Here is a 26,020-nt window from a genome sequence, read left to right on the forward strand (position 1 = left end):
AAAAAAAAAAATCGAGATATATATCTTATATCGCCATCCAGCTAAAAAATATCGAGATATGAATTTTGGGTCATATCGCCCAGCCCTACTGTACATGCAGCACAGTGTTGGATCCTGTTACAGTCTGTCGTTTTAAAACTTTCCTCGTGTGATTTACCTCAGATCTACTGTATTAGTGTCTAATTTTGGACTGGAACTCGTCTGAAGTACTGCCGGGCTTCTGCTTGCTTAAATAACACTTTAAAGCAGGACTGAGCAGCTTTGGCTGAGTTGGTGAATCCCAAACTGCAGTTGATTGACTCTTATAAGAGGATGACAACATGTCATTTACGCTCAGCGCTGTTCCAGCCCAAAGTTGTATCTTGACATCGAGGGCAAATGTATTCGCTTAAGTATTGAGAGAGAGGTTTGGGAGCTTAAATCATGAGTTGATTAATTTACTGACATAAAACAAATTATAATGTAATAATTTTGGTTCCAGCCTCAAACACTTAAGCCTTCCCAAACTAAGCCTAAAAACAGCATCTTTGATTTTTGGACTGTTGCTGATTGTGTCACACATGGGTCAGATGTCTTGTTTTTACCAGCCAAAACCAGTCTGCTGATTCAGCCTTGGGGGTTCAACGGTCACTTTTTGTGTGTGTGGCTTTTAGGGCAGCCAGCAGACATGCAGGTCCAGATTTCTGTTTCTGCCCTACAGTCATTTATAAATCCAGAGAAAATTAGCGAAGCATTAAAAGCCAAATCTTTATCAGACATGCAATCCCTTATCTCCAAAATGTATTGACCACGTAAGGCAATTGAATGTACCCTGACCAGCTGTCTGACATTTTACTTGGAAACCCAGCCAAACAATTTTTCCATTGTCCGGTTACTTGTAGGTTAGCCGTCTGTCAGGTGATTTTATTGATCACTCAGCCGTTTGTTTGAGCTTTAAATCTGTTCTGCACTTTCTTCCAGAAAAGTATGACTACGTCGGAAGGTTACTGAAGCCGGGCGACGAGCCGTCAGAGTACACAGATGAGGAGGACATCAAGGACCACCTGAAACACGACTGAGAGGTTCCATCACTCCGACCAAAGCCAGGAGCCCCAAACAGCTGTGACAGGGCCCCCCCAGGCCCCCCTAGACCACTTCCTCCATTTCCTCCTGCCCTATTGGCCTATCTGCCACTCCCTTCTCCTGCCCCACTGGCCAAAATCTTCACTCCTGATTCTGCCCGGTGACATGGCTGCTCTGGAAGGGCAGAATTCAAGTGTAAACACCCAGACCTCCCTCTTCTCTCCATCCCACAGAGATCACCACCAACAGAAAGCGATTGACCGCAAAAACCTTCGAGGAGCTTTTTTTTATTGACAGCAAACACATCTGGGGGCGGCGAGAGGCCTCGTGACATTAGATGTATCTGAAACAAAAACCCTAAAATATTTTAATCATTTGTCTGGGGGAGGGGGAAAAGTGTGGTCGTCATGGTCGCCGCAGGGCACGGGTGGAGGCTGGTCCGAGGTAGTCAGAGAAACACATTGGTCTGAGATGATCAGTGGACTGGGATGGGGAAGCGGATTTCTCTCTCTTTTTATCTTTGGTTTAGTCACATTGCAACTGAAACTGCTTCAGCTTCGGACAGCTTATCAATCAATCATTTGATTTATTTTTTTTCTTTTGTTTTTTGTGTTTAAGTCATTGTCTCCCCTTGTTCAGAGGGCAGTGCTGTGGCCTAACCAAAGGCAATTGGCAGGGCGTCGCATTTTCCTGTTGTTTGTAGTGTATGCACTACTAGTTTTCTTTGTTTGTCACCATGTGATTGTATTTGTTGAGTAGCATAGAGGGAGGGCAGGGCGGGAGGGCAAATTTTTGTTTTGTTTTCTCTTTTTTTTTGTTTCCTTTTTATTTTGGATGGGAGGGGGTGGAGGGGTCAGAGGTCCTCGCCATATGAAACTTGTTTTGAATCACATCAGACGGACTGAATCAGTGATCGGGAATACAAAGGGAAGATGACAGGGCAGTCCTAATCAATCGACTCAATTGTTTACATGCCTCACAAGCCAGCTGCAAGTCTGTAGATTCCCCTGAAAATGGTCCAAGTATTAATTGTGCCTTATTTTGTTTGTTGTGTCAGTCCTGACCGGTCTAACAGAGGAGGCAAGCAGAAGGATGGAGGTGTAGGCTTTTCCTAGACTCGGTCCCCCAGACTTTTAAGAAGGCATATGTTCTATCAGTCGTCCATGCACAGACTGTAATATTTCCCCACTTCACAAACTTTGTAAATAGTCCGTATGAATTACTCAGTGTTACTGCCATATTTATGTAGTTGATGAACTCCATATACGTATAATGCTATGTCGTATTGGCCAAACCCCCCCTCCATTGTTTGTTTTTTTTTTGTTTGTTTTTTTGTATTTCCTTCTTTGCGTTCTAAACTTCTTTTTAAATGTTGATGAATTTCCAAACGGGGGGAAAACAAAATACAAGGAGTGTTGCAGTGTGCTGCAGGGTGGGACCGGGAGCTGTTATTGCAGAAAAAATTTTTCAGAGCCGTTGCTTATCCTGTAAATATATCTATCATTTTATTAAAGCATGTGCAACAACAAAGTGAGCTATGCTGAATTCCCACCACATCATGTATTTAAATGTTGGGCGTGTGTGTGTGCGTGTCTGCGTGACAGAAGCAGGAAGGGATTTGTTCATGCATAATAAATCAATTTGGTTAATAATTGAAGATGTCTGGAATTTATTTGAGATGCGTGATTGGATCGCTAGCAGGAACACAGTTTTCACGTGTTTTATCACTGTCTTTCCATCAGTCCTGTTTGCTTTTTTCTGACAGCGATGGTGGGGGAACAGTCATGCTGGGTGGCACATGCATGCAGTAATTAGAAGTTCTGTAATGTAACTAAGAAGAAAAAAATGTGCTAAGAGTTTCACAAAATGTGAAGCTGCCTCTAGTAAAGTAAAAACCTTTGTGTTTAACTAGGAACTAAACTTACTGTTTGATACTGCAATAATTTTAAAAAATCTATATGTTGAAGGAAATACTTAGGGTGATGTTAATAATGAGCAAATAACAGAATATTTTTTTACTTCATAGGATTTGAATGAATCACTCGGCCTCATCAGGACAGGTTTGATTTGCTTGCGTAAGACAACCCATACATAAGATATCCTAAGTAGTTAAAACGTGTTTGCATAAAACTGAAACATGACTTGGGTCAACAACACTAATATTTGGATACCGTAGCTCGCTGGTACATTAGCATCAACATTTATAACATGCAAATCTTTGCAAAAGCTGAAATTCGGCCTCCCATTGCTGCACCCTCTGCACATACTGGAAATCTACGCATATATAAACATACTGGATTAATAGTCTTGTGTATGCAAACATTTGCAGTACTGAGCAAAAGTTTTGAAACATCCTTTGGATCCTGTATGGAAGGAAAAACAGTTTGTACAGTTCTAATGAGCTTTGAAAGTCTGTTTTGCATGAGGACCTTTTTTCTTCAACAGAGGCTGAAATCTCTTAGACAAGCTTTCTTGTGATTTCATTAAGCACGAATAGGAATAGTCAGGAATAATTCTCCAGGCTTTTTGAAGGACTTTCAAAGCTCTTCTTTGGATGTTGGATGCATATCGTTCTGATCTCTATCAAGCTGATCCCACACTGCTTCAATAATGTTGAGGTCCAGGCTGTGGGGAGGCCAGTCCATGAATGAGTGTTTTTTACTCCACTTCTTGTATAATTTCCCTATTTCAGCCTTTTCTTCCTATTTCCCTTCTCTAAAAACGCCTTTCTGACATTAACCCCTCCATAGAGAATATTTCTGATTGTCTTTAGCAAACAGCTGATTGATCATCTAACGGTCCAGATGCACGTATCATGATTTTTCCAGTTTCTTACAGACTTTAAGATACTGTCCGTTTGTCAAAGATCATTTTTAGGTCTGCCACGTCTTTTCTCCTCCACTTCTTTATTTTAATTTATTTCTTAAGGACACATTGCACGTCATGCTGAGACATGCCAAGGTTACAGCTGATAGCTCTTTTGGAATCACCTTGTTTTTACCAAAAACCTGTCAAACTGAATTTTTTATTCAACATTCAAGAAGTTTATTGTCATATACACCACAAAACACAAGTGGATACGCAGAGCAATTAAATTCTTACTCTGCAGGTTCCCTTCACATTAAATAAACAAATAACTAAAATAAAGAATAGACTTAACTCTGAGCACAGAAAATAATAAAGCAAACAAGTGCTTATGTAGCTTATGTGTGGGTGTAGTAAGAATTTAAGGTGCAAGTAGTTGCAACACTGTCACAGTGGTAATATATAGAGAATATGTAACATTAAAATTGTTTATATTGTATGACGTTGTATATAAATGTACAAAATTGCAAATTTACAGGTCAAAGAATTCGACAGCTCGACAATTAGTGAGTTTTCATAGGTTCAAGACAAGAAATCGGAACAAGTGTTGTGTTTTTGTGACAGCCTGGTTGTAACAAGGTAACACTTTGTCCCCCCTCTTGTCCTTCATAGCCACAAAGAATGAGTAAATATTATTTGTGCTTGCTAAGTAATTTCTCCCGGGTTCGCTGTCATATCCAGAGACACTGGAACATCTTAGGTACATGTAACACCAATAATAAACATTAATCCATATTTCAGAGCTGCATTTATTCATTCACGTGGAGCGTAAATCTCTGACATCAACAACTCAACTGCGCCTCCCTCCGCCGCTGATTGATTCGGGAACTTCATCACAACGTGTGTGAGTGAGTGTGAGTTTGGTGTTGGCTGTTGTGGCTCATGCACTGTCGCCGTTGTGTAAAGCCAAAGCGGGTTTCTCCTATTGCTTTCAGCAAGATCACGGATGCATCTTAGCTGATTCTCTGCCGAGCATTTCCCAGCAGCAGCTCCATCACACACCGCCGACATTTTGGCTGTTTTATCTAAAACCCAAACTAACCGTGCTGCACTTACACCCTCTAAAACCAACCTTCACCAGACTCGGATCCTTCTGGCTGCTTTCCGGACGGTAAGTGGTGATCCCGTGGAGAGTGTTTGTCCACGTTAAGCGCGAGTTTTTCCTCCGGCTGTGAGGGCGTTGTGTCGGTATGTTTCCCCACCAGGAGCGCAGTAATGGCAGAGCATATGTCCCAGAGTGAGCTGGATTACCCGTTCAAACTTCTGGAGTATTTTAACGGCTTCAGAGTGTCCAAGGTAAACATTTCACGGTTTATCTTCGGGAAGTGTCAGTCTGATTTAATGTGTGTCGATTCAGATTTTCTCCACTATATGCAGGAACTGTAGAAATATTACAAACTGGACTGAGGTGGTGGATCTGCCTATAGTCATAGTTTTTTAACTAAAAGTCTGCCTACCAGTGCAAAGTTGTTAACTTGACAGGTCTTTCCGCAGGTGATATTTTCAGCCTGTGAGCTTGGAGTATTTGACCTGCTGCTCAGGTCCCAGGAGCCTTTGAGTGCCCAGCATGTTGCTCAGGAGCTGGGCACCAGCTTGGATGGGATGGAGAGGCTGCTGGACGCGCTGGTGGGCATTGAGATCCTGGAGGTTGAGAAGACAGATGGAACAGGTGAGGAATAGGAGGAGGCAGGTATAGTGTAGCAAGCAAAAGCTCCCTGATTTGTTTCTGGGAGGAGATGCAAACCCCTCGGGGTTGTGTCAGGAAGGGCACAAGGGGTGGAAATCTGTAGAGCTACCCGCTGTGGTGACCGAAAGTAGTTTTTGATGTACAGAGAGAAGGAAACTACAAAAATATGATGGTTTCTCCCTGGGCATGAAAATGATCTCCAGTGTGATCATTCCAAAAAGCCAACATGTCAAATTTAAGCTACATCAGGTAATAATATTATAATTTAAAAATGGTATAATTAAATTGTATGTAATTGTGTAACAGTTACATTTAGCTGCTCTTTAAGGCTTTCATTTTAATTTATTGCTCTTTCTCTTCTATTAAAACAGCTTTGTACAGCAGCACCGACGTGGCAAATCTTTATCTGGCCAAAGGCAGCGCCAAATCTCTCCATGACATGATCGTCTACCAATCCCAAACCATCTACCCACTGTGGAACAACTTGGTGGATGCTGTCAGGTCTGTGTATTCACATGGGACCACATCAGGCTAAAATACCACACAAAACGAGCTGATTTAACAGGGCTTTTAGAAATGTTTGCAGACGTAAAGCAACCATTCTCTTTCGCTTTGTGTTGTTTTCATGAGCACAAAGAATTGTTCCTTATCCTCTGTCATCATGCAGGGAGGGGAAGAATCAGAATGAAAAGACATTCGGCCTTCCAGCAGAGGAGGTCTTCCAAGCCATTTACAGGTTGGTGTTGATCCCGCTGCTTCAAGTGTGGCTTTGAGCTTGGTAGGATTCAGTATATGAACCTAAACTGTACCGCACAGATCAGAAGAGGACATGCTGAAATTCATGGGTCTGATGAACTCGTCATGGGTTCTGGATGGACATGACGTTGTGACAGCATTCAATCTCTCCGGCTTCCAGAACGTAGTAGATCTTGGAGGTAAGAGGCTGTCAGGGATGCTGTGACATCTGAGAGGGCCTGTTATTCTTCCCAACAAGGCAAATAGATATACACACACCTATCAGACATAACATTATGTCCACCTTTAAGTCGTTTAAGTTGCAAGGTGGGGCCTCCATGAATCGGAGCTGTTTGTCATATTTCTATGACAGTATGTTGCACTGAAGCACCGCAGCAATTTCCTAATGTTGTAAACCTGCTCAACATCTGGCAATAAACCCTTTCTGATTCTGATTCTGATTCCAGTACATCCCACACATGCTCAGTTGGATTGAGCTCTGGGGAAACCGGAGACAAGTTAACATCTCAATCTCGTTGTTGTGCTCCTTGAACCATTTTTGCTTTGTGGCAGGGCACATTATCCAGCCTTCACTCCCCCACATGCATCAGTGTCTCTTGGTCACTCATCATCCTGTCGCTGGCTCACCACTGCTCCTTCGTTCGACCACTTTTGACAGATACCGACCTCTGCAGACTGGGAACACCCCACAAGAGCTGCAGTTTTAGAGATGCTCTGACCCAGTCATCTAGCTATCACAATTTGGTCCTCGTCAGACTCGTTCATCTCCTTAAACTCACCCATTTTTCCTGCTTCTAACACATCAACTTTGAGGACAAATGTCCACTTGGTCCCAGATATATCTCGCCCAAATAGGTGCCATGAAGAGGAGATAATCAGTGTTATTCACTTCACCTGTCAGTGCTCGTAATGTTATACCTGATTGGTGTAGATACCTCAAATTCATGTATACCAAAAATGAACATTTTGAAGGATTGTTCCCTCTGATAAATGTTGATCGCTGTTTATGAACGATTGCTAGGTTGCACTGGTGCTTTGGCCCGCGAGATGGCAAAGGCGTATCCCTCATCCACAGTCACAGTGTTTGATCTCCAGCAGGTCGTGGAAGTGGCTCAGAAGCATTTCTCTCAGGAGAATGATGCTATTGTATTTCAGTCCGGTAAGTCTGCTATGGATAATTTAAAACACCTTAAATGTTTAAGAAAAAACATACATGGGGGTGGCTGTAAGTCACCTACTAATCAGAAGGTTGGTAGGTTCATGATCCTCTGCTACTAGCCCCAGGTTGCTCTCCAATGCTTGCGTCTGAGTATGAATGTGTGTGAATGTTAGATAGAAAGTACTTCCCTAGAAAGAGCATAGAAAAATGTTCAAAACCTCCTGTTTGCAAGGTGCAGCCAATCAGAAAAAAGCTGGGTTAAAAAAGAGGAGGAAAGGAGCTTAAACATCTTGTTTTGGTTATTTTGAAATCTGAATCATGCATAGAAGCATGGAAGTAGATATAATAGGTCCCCTATGAGATTAGTTAGGAAAAAAGCATTTTTTTCTTCACTGTAACCAATAAACTGGTAAATACGTCTTTATTAATGCTGCGCCCTCTACGTGCAGGAGATTTCTTCACTGGTGAAATCCCCACTGCAGACTTGTACGTTCTGGCCAGAATCATTCATGACTGGCCTGAAGAGAAGTGCCTGACGCTGCTGAAGAAGATCTATGACATGTGTGCACCAGGTCAGTACACCAGGTACATGTGGGGGTTTGTTGTTTTAGCGACAAACCACTGAATGTGAGATCTGTCAAGTCTGGGAAAGTAGAGAAGTAACAGCTTCAAAAGCAGACAAGTTATGTTCAGTTTGTGTCAAAATGAGACATTTTCTTACCAGAGTTAGTGGCCAGCTTGAAAATAGCCACTGTTATTACATTTCACATTGCTAATGAGCTTCATCAAAAGAGTAAGAATAATATGAGTATATTATTGAGCGATCAAGTTTGAAGTTGACATTTCTGAGCTCCCAGTTGGAATTTTCATCTGGAACGTCTCCTCAACTCAGAGTCAGAGCAGCCCCACCAATCCTGAGGTAATCACAATCACAGCCATAGATGGTGGCTGTGATGTAAACAGTAGTAAAACTGCAAAACTTGTCATCTGTACTGCCATTGTTGTGTATTTGTAACTCAGCCCACTCATCAGGCTCTATCTTTGAATGCCCCGCAGCAGTGTTTTTAAGCACAGCAAACAAGTATTACATTGTTTTTCTTGTGACACGTGAATAGCTCTACTTTGGTAATAATGAAAACAAATCCCATTTTTCTTCGCTTTTGCAACTTTACTGCCGACACTCCCAAGTTCCGACTTCCGTGGTATCTGGAGCACAGCATAAATAACAGTTTTAGTAATTGTTTCCATTTGTTAATGATTTGACCTGTATGATAATGATCTGCTGCACTGTAAGATGTTCACAAACCTGCTGGCCAACACTAGTTTACTCCACCAAGTACTAAATCATGTGTTTCGAGGGGATCAAACACTTATTTCACTCATTGTTGCTATATTTTCTCAATTTTTCATTTGATTATTATACCTATAGCAGTTTTTGTTTCTATTTGAGACAAAAACTGCTTTCAGTATCCTTGTTTGTCCTCCTGCCAGGCGGCGGCGTCCTGCTGGTAGAAGCGATGCTGTTTGAGAACAGACGAGGGCCCATCATGACTCAGCTTTTCTCCCTCAACATGCTGGTGCAGACGAAGGGCAGGGAGCGCCCACCGTCCGAGTACACACACATGTTCAACAAGACCGGCTTCAAGAACATTCAGGTCTGCCGCACGGGCAAATCTTATGATGCCATATTGGCCATCAGATGAGCTCAGACAGAGAGCGGGATGCTTAGAAAGCATCTGTCAAAAGTCTGAGAAAGGTTAAATGGAAACTTCAAGGCCTCGATAAGGAACAGATGTCAACATCAAACTGTAAACTGTGGGGAGAAAAAAAAAAAGTTGTCCACATGGATCTCCAGTTTATGTTATCGTCAACACCAATTATTTGTTATTTTTAAAATTTTTCTTACAGTTCACCTTGTCTTTTGACCACACCTCTGGTTAGAGGTTGCTGCTGTGATAGATAATATCTTGCGTCTATAAGTAATGTTCTCACCTTACACCAAGCAAAATAAGATTCAAGAATGGGTTCAGATTAAAAAACAAATTTAACATTTGATGAAGATTTTCTCTCTTGATACCACTCTTATGGTTGTATGCTAAATATGAAGCTACTACTACCACCAGAAGCTTGTTAACTTAACATTAAGCTAAGCTAAGCTAACAAGTAACTGTTTAGCATAGTTAGCATAAAGACAAAAGTAGATTAACCTGCAGATATGTTTAATTTACCTTAACTAAATAAATACACTAAGCTAATAAGAAACTGGTTAGCTCAGTGTTGAGGCTCTGACATGAATTCATTGCTCAAGAGTTGTTCACCATATTGAAGATGACACAACAAGTGTTTGCATGGGAAATGTGTGTTCCCCAATGGGATGGCTCTCGCTGGGTGAAAATGGTTGCAAAATATGTGCAGGACCAAAATCATCCTAGTGATTGCTTTGGTTGCTAGCACATTGCTTGTAGTTTTTCGTGGTTGTCTGCAAATACTCATCTAGCTGAGAACTAGTACATTTTTACAATTTGTAAAAATTTGCACAATTTGTAAAAATGTTACGCAAAGTGGAAATGGAGAAGCCGTGCCTTACCACTGGAGGCAAGCATGTTTCACAAGTTGCAACTTTTACTTTGAAGGTGACGAGTCTTTATTTCTAGCTTGTGTTGGACTTTTTGCAGCTGGACTAAAGTTCGGAGAGTGGCTGGGAAGTGTTTGTAGTCAACTCTGTCACTTCCAGTCAAACTAGGACAGCAGCAACATGCTAGCAACCAAAGCAATGACAGAGAGTTTTTCACCAGTTGGTTGAACTCGTACCTATGGCATTTAGAAGCTCCTTGTTTATGTCCCAGCGACTACTATCAACTTCAAGAAACTGGTTGGGGTATACTCACTTCCCTCAGAGTCAGTGGTTGCCAAATGATCACAGGCCATTTGACTGGCTAGTGTGACTGGGGCTTTATTTACTTGATCCTACATTATCACTGTGATCATCACACATCCAAATTGGTGGACGAGTTAATGTCAACACTGACGCTCGCTTCTCTTCTCTTCTAGGACTATTTTTTATGCCTATTCAACCAGAATATTAGACCAGTATATCATAGTGGGCACTGCATATGCACCCCAAAACCTTTTTAAACATTTTTGCACAAAGTTATTTTTATAATTTTGAATTACATCCAGACTTCAGATATAATCTGATCATAAACAGTTTTTACCCAGATAAAGAAAAAAGTCATTTTCACACTGTTGGGAAAACTGAGCCTATAATATTTGTTCATGCAAAAATCAGACTGTAAACCTGCTGCCATCATTGCTTTCATTGTTCTACACAATATTTTCTCAGTTGTGTCTATCTTGCAATGTGTCTGTCATTTCTCAGTCTCTGTAGAAAAGTCAGTTTTGTCTGTCTTGTAGATCTTACCAAGTCTGTGCTAGATGTGTGTGTCTTCATGTATTTAATGATTCTGTCTCACTCACAGGAAGACACATCAGACTAATAAAGTTCAAATAGGAAAAATACTGACCTTTAAACTTAAAAAAAGTGATGTGATGTGTGTGAACGTGCGCGTGTTCCCAGCTTTCCTGTTCACTGTGACGAGTGGAAGATGAGACGCAACTGTATTTAACCCTTTATGATCACCTCTGTTTACCTTCATCATTCCTCTGCTGCTATTATGAAGTTCTCACTGTGTTGGCTGGTTGAAGAAAAAAGAATCACTTGGGTGCTTTTTAAAAAACCCTCTTTGTTGATGTCTGGTGCATTTTGTCGTTTTATGTTTTCTTTTTTTATGATGTTAGTTAGCGAGGCTTCAGGAACTGAAGCTCTTGTTCACACCAGAAGCCGACTCGCATCAAATCGGCTCCTCATAGCTGCTGATAAGTTCACACGTGAATTAAAACATGTGTTAATGGAGCTGTGAGATTATGTTTTATTAGCATGTGTGTCACTGATGACATGTAAATGTAGAATAACAACATGTGCAATAGAAATGGAGCATTTGAGTCACCGGACCCTCCTCCTCCTGCTCATTCCTGTAAGCATGCATCCTTCAGACACACATCTTGGATATTCTGTACAAAAAGTTCATTTGAACAAAAAATATTATGTTTATAATTTTTTGTATTAAAAGTATTGCATGTAAACACAGCCACAGGGTGTTGGGAGTTTGTCCTTGTAGCTGATACTGTGACAGTTCTTTAGTCTTAAATATTTATTAGTTAATGTTTTTACAGCCTCCCTGAATTTTTGCCTGGACTTTACACAGTTTACACATTAGTTATTGAATTACTATTATGTTAAATTGTTCTTTGTTACCAAAGCAGCAATTTTAAGAAGTCATATCCAATATGTAATGTGATCATTTGTCTCGGTTTCTCCTGGCAAAAATTACGAGGATCCAAGAATTATAGATAATGAGTCTTACAGTTTTTTTTAAATTTATAATATGGTGTATCCATGATCAAACTATGCAAAGTATAATAAAATACTTCATTTCACTGAGATATTTTCTTTTGCCTTTTATTCAGCTATTCTGCGTTAACGGGACTATTTTATTAAAGGCTATTTTCAGTGTTTTGCTTGCTGTAACTTGCAAGTTTCCTAGCTTCTGGGATAAATATTCAGATATTATCAAACTGCTTTCATAAATGAGCTGATACAGTATGTTGTAAATAATATCGAAGAGCACAGAAAGAAACACAAAAAGGGGCGTATCAGTAAAGAAAGGGATTATATTGATCTAGGAAACCTTTACGAAGGGAAGAAAATGTGTCCTTTTCTCACTAAATGTTTGTTTTTATGTTGCTGATGGTCTGTCCCTGTAGTGTGTGGTGTCCTTGACAGAAAGCAGAGACTTTGTTGCCAGTAGAAACCCTCCGTCGTACACACTTGGGAAAGAATTATGCACACATTATTATGGTTTGTTGACACTCAAACTGGCAACCGGGTAACGTGGGTTGTTACCGAGGCTGTGGAAACTTCTTGTTTTTTCCTGCAGTGATCTGTTGTCGGATTACTGCTACCAGTTTCGGTTTTGCTGCCCTCTAGCGGCCGATGCACATAGCTGCGTGTGTGCAGAGTAATCTCCTCCCCAGCCGCCACTGTGTTTGTGTATGTGGAATGCGGGTCAAGCGGAACTCAAGGCAAAAACTGCGCTTCGCTTCAAACTCAAAACAGCGGCTCGCATCGGCCTGACGTGCTCTGTACGTACTATGCAATTTATTTAAACTCTACGCTGTTTTAATTCAGGTGCATATGTACCAGAATTATTTTATCTAGACATTTGAGCGAGTTTATATTTCTAGTATGGACGTACTAGCAGTCCGCTAGGAAAACGCGACATCGTCATTTAAAATGGCGCCAAAGATTAACCTCAACCAGTGGACCGCTGGTAAACCTACCACACTGTGCCCTGCTGGTTAGCTGCATAGTAGCGAAAAGGCAGTGTTGTATTAACGATGAGTTTAAATTCACGTGTTGTTTTTGATTTGGTGTAGTTTGTTTTGCACAAGAATTGACCCTTAACCTTTGACAGCGCGCTGTCTGTGCCGTGGGATTTAGTGAGTGGCACCGTAGAACCCTGTGTTATGTTAGCAACATCGGCTAATAATGCTAAACACAATCTACATTACGTGTAGCCTCCAGCTAACTAGTTAGCCGGTGTGCTAACCAACAACGTCAGTGAAACATAAGGTGTACAATGACTTTAGACAACAAAATAAAATATTCGTGATACGGATTAGTATCCATATGTTCTGTTTATTAAGTTAACTTATTTGTATATAGCGAATGTTGTTGCTAACTTAAAAAATATAAACATGCCAATTTGAGGCGCCGGTTAGGGATGGGCCTTATGTTACATAACGGAAATAGGAGATTAGCAACCAGGCTAACATTAGCCATGTAGAGTTGCAATGTGACTTTAAAAAATGCAACGCTCCGTGGTCTGCTTAGAACTTGCATCCGTATCCTTATAACACAAGGCTGCCAGAATAGCACCGGGGAGCATTTGTTTTGATCAGCTGGTGGCTTGAGCTAGTTTCTCGTAATTTAGCTCGTACTTTCTGCAGCCTGCTTGCTAGAAGGAGGGGCGTCGCACAGACCCTGGCTAGCCTGCATTTAGCCTAGCCAGCTAAATTAGGGTTAGCACCTTTCTCCCTATGCGGGTTGGCGGCGGATTCTGAGAAATTTCCTCCTGTGCTCTTGGGAGTTGAGACTCCGTGCACGGGCAGCCTGATCTTATAACAGTGTTGCTTCCTGTCAGTGCAGCATGCGGTAACTTCTTCTCGAGCAGTGCCTGGTGCGTGCGTGTGTGTTTATACAGCCATGCTGGCTGATCAGGACGGAAACCGGTGGGATAGTGACAAGTTCTTGGACTGTTGTTGTGCTTCGTTCTCATATGGCAGAAGTGATAATTTAGCACTAGCATGGCAGTGATTTAAATATTGATTGATCCATTTTTGCTCCCCCCTACTGTTGGGAACATATTTCACCACAACATGATCGTTTTCTCAGATTTTGCATAATCAATACATCATACCACCGTGTTTAGCTGCAGTGAATTGCAGCTAATTGATAATACCCAGAAGAATATTTTTGGTCAACATGTTTGCTTTTGGTAATGGTGTAACTGAGCATGATTTGGTTACAGCATTGTGCAAAGCCACTCACCAAAAGTAGCATTTACTAACTGACTCGACTTTCTTTGTGTGAGGGGTTTTAAGGCAGCCTATTAATCTTACTACCAAATCTTTCCCACAGTTGTTTATCGTGTACCTTTTCATCCTCCCATTTTGTATCTCTACCTCATTTCTTGTTTGTGAAGTGCCCTTATGCCGGAGCTCCGCAGACAGGTGACAATGAAGAGAAGCAGACACCCCAGCAGCAGCGATGACTCGGACAATGGAAGTAAGCAAAAATATTGTCTCTGCTGACTCATTCATACCAAGTCCACATGTAGATGGGAATGAGGGTTGGCACAACCCTGCCAGCACAAGTGCAAGCACCGAGATAAGTTCAGACAAAGCGAATGACTTCATGAAGTCTGGCTATTTTTAGAAGTAAAAGTAAAGTCTTTTGACAGCTTCCTTGATAACCATGACACTTTTGCTTTGCAGTTAGACTTGAAAATGTATCTCTAATGTTATTGGTGTCAGTGTGAGTAAGTCTGTACTTCCATGTTCAGGAAAGAAGAAAAGAAAGAGAAACAAGTGCAGTAGATGGACAAACATAAAGGAAAAGCAAAAGAAGTCCTGTAGTCCGAGAAACAGGAGACAGAGTAGGGACAGGAGGAATGTTTGGACCTTTAAAGACATCCTGGCAGGTCAGGCAGATGGTCTCAAATCTGGGAACAGCTTGCAGTTGTTGGTTTCCCTCAGAGGTTGGACTTTTACCACATTGTTTAAAATGCTGCCCGGAGCTGTAAATTACAGAAAGCAAAGTACATGCTTCATTATGACTGAGCATTCGTATCATTTTGCCATCTGTTATAAAAACAAACCCCAAGCGCTTACTGGAAATTGCTTTTAGCCTGGTCTGTTTTAGGGTTTTATTAGACAGACAAGTTAAAATATTTAATGCCATAAAGCACACCACAATGATCAAGCACTTTTTATTGTGGTTCTTGCAGTTGATTAAAAAATCAGAACAAAAAAACCCCATTTTGATCATCAATTTCATACCTGGCCCAAAGTCAAATTGGCGACTCTAGCTGATAAAATGAAATTGAAAACAGAAAATGTCAGTTGCCCCAGTTTGACTATCCAAATGAGCCAGGCGTTTCTCTCAAGTTTCCCCTCATTGGGGGAAATCCAGACGTATTTAATGGTGTGAAGTTGTTTATTAGAAAATCAGCAGACTTGGGCTGATGCTCAAAGAAGAAATGTGGGTCTGTACAACAGTTTGTGGTGTTTCTGTTTCAGGTAATTCCACCTGCTGGTCCCAGCATTCATCGCAGCACAGGAGGTGGACTGGGCAGAAACCCTCTGAGGTACGCATTTGGTCTCAAACTATTTATTGTGGTTTTTAAAAGGTTGCTGTAAAACTTGAAATGTGTAGATTAGAATTAATGGCCCTTCTTTTTTGTCAGTCTTGTACTCTGGGATCGTACTTTAGATTTTAACTAAAGACGTGTATATGTGGCTGACAAATGAATGTGAAAATGAAAGGACCAGCTGGCAGCACATCTGTAAAATAAATGTTTATGTGGTTGTTTATACGTGTAAGAAAAGACGTGCTATCTTGGACCCACACTCCAAGTGTGTCCTTGAGATGAAAGCACGTTTGCTGTTATCTACTGTACAGTCTGTGGACTTGGTCCCTGCAGTCCACTGTGTCCTCCCTTTCACTAGAGAGCCAATCAAATTAAAGCAAAACAATGACTTGAGCCAATGCAGGATCCTAATTTGCTGTCTTTAGCTGTGAGGGTCAATGTGGTCGATTATTTTTCCCTTTCTTTTTTTTTTAACCTGTTCAAACAGTGATATACGTTTTCATACATTCTATATTTATTTATCAGTTGCTTTGCAAAAATGTAATTTAGCGAACCTTCAGCTTTCTTCTTTAAGCTGATTGAAGTTCTTGATGCTGTTGCAGAGACGAGCTTTGTTTTGCAGCAGTTTTCTCTGAAATCTCATTATACACTTAGCAATGTTCATGTTATGTGCTGCAGGTTTTCAGGACGGACCTGATCACGGCCATGAAAGTGCACGACTCGTATCAGCTGAACACCGAGGACTACTACGTCCTAGCTGACCCATGGAGGCAGGAGTGGGAGAAGGGCGTCCAGGTCCCCGTCAGCCCCCACTCCATCCCACAGCCTGTTGTGAGGTAGGAAATAAAAGTAACACATTCAATCTCACTCATAGTTCACTTCAGTGAATAAGAGGCAGCGTAGCTGACGGAGACTTTGACACTTCTAGCCCTTTCCCACTTGGGTTGGCTCGACTTGCCTCGGTTTTTATGGTTTTCAATTAGGTGGTAGAACCTGAAACTGTGTACTTAAAAAAAAAAAATGTTTTAAATACCTACTCGACTGGGCTTCTGAGCAGTGCAAAAACGTGGTGTAAATTGGCTAGTCAGTGGCGTAACTCAATGAGTCATGAGAGCACGCCTTTATGAAAATCAAAACTGCCATTTTTGAAACCGAGCAACAAATGAAATGGCTACACAAAAAAACCACAGTGGTCCCAGAGTGACAAAAAGCCATACACCGAGCAGCAGGTATGCCATCGCCTTGACGTTCTCCATTGCTTTGGTGTTTGTGTGATGTACAATGAAGTCACGAGACCACGTTGCTATAACAACCCAGCATTAGGTGATACTCGGCTGTAACGGAAAACGTCTGAAACCGAGTCGAGTCAAGCCGAGGCTCCAAGTGATTTAGCACAGCCTGTGTAGAGGTAGATCAAAATATCAAGCTGATGGTGCTAAAATATCACCTTGGAAACCTGTATTGTTTTATCTGTCGACCACTGAGTGCTGAAGGGTTTTCGTGGTTCAGAATTTGCCTTTAGGGGATGTCAGTGAGCAAACACAGTCCGTGTATGATAAAGGCAGTGAGTCTGTATCATCCTGCCTAACAGACATTGATGCATTTCAAGAAAATATGAGTAAACGAAACCCTTATTAACAAAACATTTTTAGAATGCTGGTGAGTTTCTGGTTAAAGCCTCTTTGAGAGGACACCAGAAATCCCGCCGTGCAGGAAATACCCTTCTAACAAAATTACAGCAGAGAAATGTTACAGTGTTACTAATTTAGTAACAGTGTTTCCATTCATTTGTATGACCATGAAAGATAATCTGACTTTTACCATCCTGTCTACTGTTCATCAGTATCAGAATTGTAAATATTACATGTTTTATAAATTTGAGGGCTGTTTAAGTGCAAACCAGGAAATCGCATCCTTTTTGAAAGTGTCATTGAAAAGAAAAGTCCTTGAATGCCTTAAAAAGTCCAGAGGTGTTTTTGGGTCGGCTAGGAGCTACTGTAAAGCCTGCCGTACATGTTAGACCACCAGTTGTTGGTTAATAATGTATAGTTCGATTAAACATGTTACCATAGTGTACTGCATGTGCACGATAGTGAATGTGAAGGTCTCGGTTGTGCAGGGTGCTGTCCGAGAAAGGAAAGGAGACGATGTTTGGTAGGCCAAAGAAGTTGATCCGGACATCAGGCACAGAAGTGCTCGGCTACGTGGACATCCGCACGCTGGCGGAGGGGATGTGTCGCTACGACCTGAACGAGGAAGACGTGGCCTGGCTGCAGGTCATAAATGAAGAGTTTACAGAGATGGGTGAGTCACTGAGTACATATTTGTTCTGTAGCTGCTTGTTTGATGGTTAAATCTGTAAGTTATTTTTAGGCTCAGGAACTGAATATAGTTGTTTCTTTTGTTTTTTGTTGTATCAAATGTATCAAATGAAATGAAACAGAGCAGATGAAAGCGTTTTAAAGCTGTGTCCACAGCTGCAAGGTCTGAGATGTTGACATCAAGCTTTACACTCTGTCAGCCTGCTTGTTTGCCATCAGTATTCAGTGAAGTTCATTGAAAGATTACTATTATTATGTATGTATTTATTATAGATCCTTGTTGTATAAACAGACGTGCAGTACAGGTTTGCAGTCACAAAGCTATTTTCTTCAGAAGGAGCGTGAGCTGAGAGACGCAGAGAGCCAGCGAAATCTGTCCTGTTCATCTTTCTTGTCCTTGACACCCTCATAACTTCTCCTGTGCTCCTTCAGCTGCAAGCTGTGTTTATATACAGACTTGGTTTTTGGGTCCAGTTTGTATTTTGAGTAAAGAGTCCGGCTTTTTTTTAGGCTTCTTGTGTTACTGCACTGCTGTTTCCAGTTTCTGTTTGATAACTCTGTGTTGTATGTGTTATTGAGCATTTTGTGTCTTCTGTCTGCTTTTAGATGGATGGAAAATGTAGGTGTAATTACAAATTAAAAGCCAAACAAAAAGGGCATTTACTCAGCCCACAGAGAAATATTGATGCTTAAATTGTAGTGAAATTGAAGATGATAAAACCCAGACTCTCCTGCAGGAGGCAGATTTATTTATTTTTCATCACTGCAGTCTGATCATATTGTCTAACCAAAAGTGTAAGAGAGCATCAACAAATAAGGTAACTTTATAATAGATCAGGACATCTTTATTCATGTATATTTTTTTCCCAGCTATTCCGCCACTGGATGAAATCACCATGGAGCGTGTGATGGAAGAGTTTGAGCGCTGCTGCCACGAAAACATGACGCACGCCATGGAGACCGAGGAGGGGTTAGGCATCGAGTATGACGAGGATGTGGTGTGCGATGTTTGCCAGTCACCTGACGGGGAGGACAACAACGAGATGGTGTTCTGTGACAAGTGCAACATCTGCGTTCACCAGGTCAGCCGTCATCTCCCTTTAAAATGAGAAAAAAACACAGCAGACAGAGGACAAGTCTGTCATCAGCCACAGAATATTGTTCTAAATCTGTTAATGTGCGATATGAAGTCAAATCTGTTTTCTTTTGTCAGTTTTAAACTTTTCCCTGTCTAGTAAAAATATATGACGTCACTCCCATTGAATAAACTGGCTGCGTATTGCTAACGTCAACAGTTATTTAGCTTTTTGTACATGAAAGGACTCAAAATAAAATTCTTCCCGTTTTAATGTTTCCTGTAGGGGAAAAGATGGATTTTGTTAACTTGTTCAAAGAAAAAAGAATGTTGCAAGACTTTAGAGATTCGTCTCACTGAGGCAAAAAAAGCGACTTGTCTTACATTTTCGGTTTGCTTTTCATGTGACACACCTACTTCCTGTCTGCGTCGTCATTTCTGCTTGCTTTCTGGAAACTGAGCCGCTGTTTGGGTTTCTTTTCAGGCGTGTTACGGCATCCAGAAAGTCCCTAAGGGCAGCTGGTTGTGTCGGATCTGTGCCCTCGGCATCCTGCCAAAGTGCCAGTTGTGTCCCAAAAAGGGCGGAGCCATGAAGCCCACCCGAAGTGGAACTAAGTGGGTCCACGTCAGCTGTGCCTTGTGGATTCCAGAGGTGAAGATCAGTCATAATTTCTGTTTTTAATCAAATGGTCATTGTGGGACTCTAGTAGCCTCTACTCTTCTTCTGATTGGCTGCTCCTGACAGCTGCTTGTCTTGTTAAGAGTCGTAGGTTTTGATCCCACTTGTTTAAAATGTTGGTAACCATTTTGACACACATGGCAGTGACACTGTGTCTAAGACCACTCTGCATGTGCTTGCATTTGTCAACACCATGTGCGCTGACGTTTGAGCAACTCGTGTCCTCTTTGTGTGTTAAACCCTCTGTGCAGGTGAGCATTGGGAATCCAGAGAAGATGGAGCCGATCACCAATGTGTCCCATATTCCCAGCAACAGATGGGCTCTGATCTGCTGCCTCTGCAAAGAGAAGACTGGCGCATGCATTCAGGTTATTAACAATACACGGTTCATTTAATGTGAAAAGCTCATCCAGCACGTGTCAGTAACTCAGACTACGGGAGGAGATTTCCACAGTGTGGGCATTATTGATCCACACCGGGTGAAAGGATGCATCAGTGTTCTTCAGTTTACATGTACTGGAAATCAAGGCAGTGACTTCACACCTCAGCAGGGTGGAGGCTTAAAGGCACAGCAGATCACTCAGCAGTGAAATGTTTTAGTGTGTGGTTTTAGATTTTGTGTTAAACATGTTAAATTCACAACAGTAACAACATAAAAGTAAGGCAGGAAGACAATTTGACACACAGCAGATCTGGACTGAGTGATATGGAGAAAGAAATGATCTCTGTGTATATTTAGGCTGAATGTTGGTGCATGATATATGTGTTGGTAGTGTGAGATATCAGCGCTGTGTGGATGGGCATCCGCCCTAAAAACTGTGCCAAATCAAATATGCGGATCCACCCGCTGCGGCAACCCCGTAGGAAATACGAGGGCAGCTGAAAGTACATCACACTGTGAGATAGCACAATCATCAAAATTCTTTCTGATACAATTTTCAGAAAACTTAGTGATGTCATTCATAACATTTTGATATATTTGACTGTTTTCACTTCTTATTAAGCTGAAGGTACTTCTGTTTGTTTGAAGTGGGTTTGTATGAGAGCCTGAGTCACAGCAAGTAGAGGGCTGGAGTGTTACTTTGGTATTTGATTAGTTTATTTTGATCAATTAAATACCTGTATGTTGTTTTTGCTGCCCCCAAATGGCAAAATACAGAATTGCAGGTTTAAAGAATAACTAGAGAAGAAATTTGATGTTTCTGATGCTAGAGATTCTTTTTGGTTTGTGTCTCAGGCTGTGCTTTGGTGAATTTGACATCTTTGACAGCATTTCAGTTTTGGCATTTTTAAGTAATAAGTTGTTTTTTTTTGTTGTTGTTGTTGTTGTTTTATTTAATTATATATTATATTTCCTGTAGGAATGGGGGACAAAAAAACTAATTTTAGTAAACATTTTTCTGTTTGTTTCTTTAGTGTTCAGCAAAAAATTGCCGGACTTCCTTCCACGTGACGTGCGGCCTCCACGCCAACCTTGAAATGAACACTATCCTCACAGATGACGATGAGGTCAAGTTCAAGTCTTACTGCCCCAAACATTCTGGGCTTGAGGGTGACGAGTCCAGGGACCGCGACTCGGGTGACGAGGAGAAGGAGAGTGCCAGAGACAAGAAGGGCAGGAGGAGAGTGAAGGTGTTAGAGGAGGAAGATGCTGCCTCCCCCTCTTCATCTTCCTGTGTGGCCCCTCAGCTCATCGATAGAGCACTGACCAACCCAGAGGCACTCAGCAAGGAAGAGAAGAGAGTCAACCTCCGCAAACTGAAGCTGCAAGAGATGGAGGAAGAGTTCTACCAGTTTGTAGACGTGGAGGAGGTAACTAGTAACTTGAAGCTGGTGCCTGAGGTGGTGGACTTTCTCTATCAGTACTGGAAACTGAAACGCAAAGCCAACTTCAACCAGCCGCTTCTCACGCCCAAAAAAGACGAAGAGGAGAGCCTGGCACGGCGAGAGCAGGAGGTGCTGCTGCGCCGCCTGCAGCTCTTCACACACCTCCGACAAGATCTGGAGCGGGTAGGTTTTGACTCCACCTGCAGCAGGACTCACAGGCGCAAAGACAACAGCGGAGGCAAGAAGAGAAATGTTATGAAGAGCAGGGGATGACGAGAGAAACGCTTAAATGCAGTTCAATAAATTCTCAGTGCAACATAAAAGTCTGCTGCTTATAGAGGAGAGGAGTGCTGCTGGTCATTTATTTATTTAAAAACAAAACAAACAGGCTTGATAAAGTCCACAGAGGGCCTTTCATTAGTACAGAAGACATAACTGCTTGTATAGCTACATTTATTCGAACATAACCGTCTTTTAAAAGCTGGACAAAACTCTTCTAAGATGACTGATTTTATATAGAATGGACCTTTGGCACTGTGAGCCAGCTCTGTGGTAAAAAACATGGAACAACAATCTTTACCATGCGCTGCATGAAACTACACGATCACTAGCAGTTTATAATGCTTCTTCAATATCTAATCAGCAGGTTTGCCTACTGACTGTGATCCACAGTATTGCTGTATGAGGCTTTAAATGAAAAAATGTGCTCTCGGTGCTGAGTTTGGTTGTGAGAGCTGCCATCTTTACCACGTTTGGTGGTGAAATATTCCAGCCCTAAATCGACCTTCTGCAGGTCTCCAAACATTGAAGCATTAATTTTTAGAAAACCAAATACAATCACTAAGCTGATGGATGTAATTATCCTGCTGTATTTCAAACCCAGCCCGACAGAGTAAGTCACACTAAAGAGTAAAAACAAACAGTTCAAGTGTCATGACTTAAAATAGTTTATCTTCAGTTGCTCTGCTGATATCTGTCCTCTTATATTTTCTGAACACAGCAGGCTAAATCCTTCTCACCCTCTTGCCCTCTGCTGTTGAGACGTTTGGACTGGCTAGTGTTACATTAGCCCAGCCAGTAGTGCTGAGCCTAAAAACTGTCCTGGTAGACACACACAAGCTAGTTGCTGTTTGACCTTGAAACAAAGACAAGTTTAAGTGAGACATTCAAGAAGTTTATGCTCTCTGTGGGCCAGGTGAGGCCCAGGTGAGACATTAGTACTTTTCTGCAGGGGTACTCAGTTGTGTCAGGGAAAGGAAAGCTGGTTATGGCTCCAGTGTTTATATTGACAGTCTGTCTGGTTAGTTAGCTGTGTGCTGTGAGGTTGATCCCAGATTATTTATCACAAACACAAAACATCTGGTTCAACACATCTTAGGTTACGTCACAAATACCAGAGTCTCTGCTACAGAGTGCTGTGGATGAGTCACTCTGTCGGGAAACCCGTTTACACAAACGACCAGGTTGACGTCTCCATAAAGTATATTTAACTGGTTAATCCCATCATTCTAAAACGCATTAAAAATATATTTTGTGTTACTATCACATAACTTGACTGAACTTGGTCAAGTTTCCTATTTTTGTTTTCCTCTTTTTCTGTAATTGTGAAATCGTATCCAGGTTTCTGAAGTTGGGATATCAGGTTTGTTTGTAGAAATGCAGAAATGAGGCACTTGCTCACGACAATTAAGTCAGCAGAAGTGAAAAGACAGCACGAGCCGTAGTTGTTGTAGGATGCAATCTGATAAAAGCGTGACTAAAGAAGCTGCTAATGCTCCACAGGTTCGTAACCTGACCTACATGGTGACTCGGAGAGAGAAGATGAAGCGGTCGTTGTGGAAAGTCCAGGAGCAGATCTTCCAGCACCAGGTCCGATTGCTTGACCACGAGCTGCTCAGCGGTGAGTCCATGAGATGAACAAACTGTAACAGGTTTGCATGTGGTAGCTTCCACATGAACTTTGCATTCATGTTAGTAAACCTAGCTAGTAGACGGTGTGTCCCATCAGCTTTCTCAGGTCTGCAGGTGAGAAAGCTGCACGTTACAAACTGCAACCGCCTGCAGTTTGTAACGTGTTGAGATATTTTGTATTGAATTATAAAAGTGTGTTTCTGCACACACGACTTCAGATGTGGGGTTTGATCATTTCTGTATATTTGCACCCAGCAACTATTTGCTGAGCTGATTGAAAGGCCATCAGTAGGCGACGTGTTACAGGCTACGTCAGGTAGATCTTTCTGGATTTCCTTGATGGCGTCGCTGATCGCACGTGGAAACTTTGGCGAGAGAAGAGCAGAAATTAGGATGTGACTTGCACACAGGTCATGTTCCTCATCCTATTCCCAGGTCTGATTCGTGCTCAGTAATAAGTCAGCACAATGTTAAAGCTACTTCCTGTATCAAAAGACTACAAATGTTTGCTACATACTAAAAAAATTGAACTGGTGCTCACAGCAAAGCCCTGCGTTCTGCTGTTGGCCTTTACATGAGGATAGAAATATTAGAAAAAGCAACTAATTTGGCTGGTTGATAATTACAGATAGTTACCTCTCATGTTTTAATAAACCTGTATGTTTTTTGTGTGTTTCAGGCGATCCTTCAGCAAAGGATCTGGAAAAGCTGTTCTCTCTGGGCTGGTTATCGTCTCAGGGCTCCCAGTCTAGCTCCTCCTGGAGCCCCTCTGGACTGAAGACCAAACGAAAGGAAAAAAGGAAAAGCAGCGAGAGAAAAAGCCTGCCCAACTCACCGCACACTCAAAAGAAGGACAATCTGAGCAAGGCATCGGAAACAAGGGATAGCAAAAGTTCCCAGATCAAAGAGGCCGCAGCCATGGAGGCCAGAATCCAACACATCAGCCAGGAGACACCGTTTAAAAAACTCCCAAAGCCAGAGGTCATTCAGGAACCAGCCGTCGGCAAACTGCCCAAGCATGAGAGCCGGAAAGGCCCGAGAAGGGAGGCTGCGGAGCCCGAACTGGAAGCGAGACGAAAACGGGATATTGAGCATGAGCAGGAGGAGAGGAGGAGGAAAAAGGGGAATGATTCCACAGAAAGCTTCACCAGCCAGGGGAAGAACAGGTTTGGGTCAAAGCATCTGGAGAAAACGGTGTCCATCAGACTGGTAGACATCAGAAACTCTGACTCAGACAACTACTTCATAGATGAAGGGATCAAAAGAAGCCCGATCTCTCCGGATGTGACGAGCAACACTAAATGTAACAAAGCCAGCACGGTGTCAGACACCGCTCCCAGCGCCAAGACCAACGGCTGGCTGAGGAGAGCCTCGGCCGACAGCTCCCACGCATCTAACGGGCCCGAGGCTGCACAGCTGAGAAGCTGGGGGAAGTTCAGGATCCCAAAGAGGAGCGAGAAACCCGCAAGTATAACGGAGCAAAAGCAGGCGGAGCTACACAAGCCCCTGCTCAGGCCACTGACCAACACGCCCAAGCCGTCGTACCCCAGGACCCGACTGCGCACGGGGACGGAAAACGAGGACTACACGTCTGACTCCAAGGCGGGCGACGGCGAGCTGGAGCCCTGCCTGAAACGATGCCACTCACACCAGCTGAGAGGCGACTCGTCACTCAGCCGCCGCTACGTCTCTGACATCATTCGCCGGGGCGTCCTGGCGTCCTGATGACGGAACAACTCTTAGAAATTAAGCTGCACTGTGTTGTTCGGAGAAGAACGACAGCCGCTCTTTGTACCTTTATTTTTCTCTAAATCCTAAACAAAACAAATAAGGCTAGAGTAAAAACAGAGCTGATATTTATTTTTTATTTGTAACATATGTAAAACTGGGAAATATTTTATTTTATTTTGTGCTAGTTCTTTTTTTTTTTCCTTTCCTCAGAATAGAAAGATGTCAAGTTGCCATTTAATCGCTCGCTCAGATATAAACAAGCAATAGCATCAAAGTTGGGATTGTTGCTTGGGACCATAAGCTTGCTATGTCTTTTCTTTTCGTCTCTAGTATTAAACTCGGCCATGAGTCAGTTGCACTTAGTGGAAGAATCAGAAGCAGGTAATCCTCAGTCATACTGTCAGTGATCAGGACTGCGTAGGCCTTCTTTTTAATTAATCAGGCTTCATCGGACCTCGACCGCTTCAAAGAGGAGGTCAAACTGCCCTTTTAACGCTGTTTAAACGGAGTACTTCTTCAGTCTGTGGTTGTCCTACGCGATGACGCCGGGTGGGGGTGGGTGGGTTGGCAAACTGAAACAGGAATTCAGAATGTTTTACTCGTCATCAGCACTTAAGTGTAATTTGAACTGCGATCGTATCCATCATGTGCCTAACTTTTATTTGAAGCGTTTGCACTACGAGAGGACGGCACAGGTGTGAGTAGAGTTATTTTTACACTGAATAATTAAAACAAACAAAAGAAAGCGTTTTGTACCCTTGGCCGCTGCTGTACTACTGTTATGCAAAATATTATTTTTTTGTTGTTGTCTTAAAGAGGAATAAAAACTCTGCTGGACTGAAAAATGGTTTCTGTGTCTCATTGATGAGTTGTAGAGATACAGTAACTCAGTCATTCAAGGTATATGTTAAAATGCTCTCATCTTGAAGATCTCCTTATAAAAAAATACATTAACT

General features: G+C 42.1%; 3 protein-coding genes across 7 annotated transcripts in view; all 3 read left to right on the top strand.

Moving 5' to 3' along the window:
* The window catches only part of pgrmc2 (progesterone receptor membrane component 2), a 7,746-nt gene extending 5,336 nt beyond the window's left edge, over nt 1-2,410 (top strand). The window contains exon 3 of the mRNA XM_005728639.1: nt 961-2,410. Coding sequence (XP_005728696.1) covers nt 961-1,058 — 98 coding nt within the window. The 3' untranslated portion in view covers nt 1,059-2,410. The remainder of the gene's footprint in view (nt 1-960) is intronic.
* A 2,346-nt stretch (nt 2,411-4,756) lies between these two features.
* Nucleotides 4,757-11,779, top strand: asmt2 (acetylserotonin O-methyltransferase 2). The gene is made up of 9 exons (XM_005728640.1): nt 4,757-5,038; nt 5,133-5,223; nt 5,422-5,596; nt 5,986-6,115; nt 6,282-6,350; nt 6,431-6,549; nt 7,392-7,529; nt 7,979-8,101; nt 9,021-11,779. Exons 2-9 carry the CDS (start codon nt 5,143-5,145, stop codon nt 9,230-9,232), a joined length of 1,047 nt encoding a protein of 348 aa, XP_005728697.1. The 5' UTR covers nt 4,757-5,038; nt 5,133-5,142; the 3' UTR covers nt 9,233-11,779.
* A 657-nt stretch (nt 11,780-12,436) lies between these two features.
* On the top strand, nt 12,437-25,177 carry jade1 (jade family PHD finger 1). 5 transcript variants are annotated; one of them, XM_005728641.1, is made up of 12 exons: nt 12,437-12,731; nt 14,354-14,436; nt 14,714-14,851; nt 15,450-15,517; nt 16,199-16,356; nt 17,640-17,824; nt 18,712-18,923; nt 19,401-19,568; nt 19,847-19,963; nt 21,012-21,605; nt 23,205-23,322; nt 24,013-25,177. In XM_005728641.1, exons 2-12 carry the CDS (start codon nt 14,361-14,363, stop codon nt 25,056-25,058), a joined length of 2,880 nt encoding a protein of 959 aa, XP_005728698.1. In that variant the 5' UTR covers nt 12,437-12,731; nt 14,354-14,360; the 3' UTR covers nt 25,059-25,177. The 5 variants fall into 5 exon arrangements, with proteins under 5 accessions (XP_005728698.1, XP_005728702.1, XP_005728700.1 ...); XM_005728643.1 differs by lacking the exon at nt 12,437-12,731 and adding an exon at nt 12,861-12,919; XM_005728644.1 differs by lacking the exon at nt 12,437-12,731 and adding an exon at nt 13,318-13,670.
* Nucleotides 25,178-26,020: the final 843 nt, after the last annotated feature.

This window comes from Pundamilia nyererei, unplaced genomic scaffold (genome assembly GCF_000239375.1).
Source record: "Pundamilia nyererei isolate P.nyererei 1_Seehausen unplaced genomic scaffold, PunNye1.0 scaffold00029, whole genome shotgun sequence".
Lineage (NCBI taxonomy): Eukaryota > Metazoa > Chordata > Actinopteri > Cichliformes > Cichlidae > Pundamilia > Pundamilia nyererei.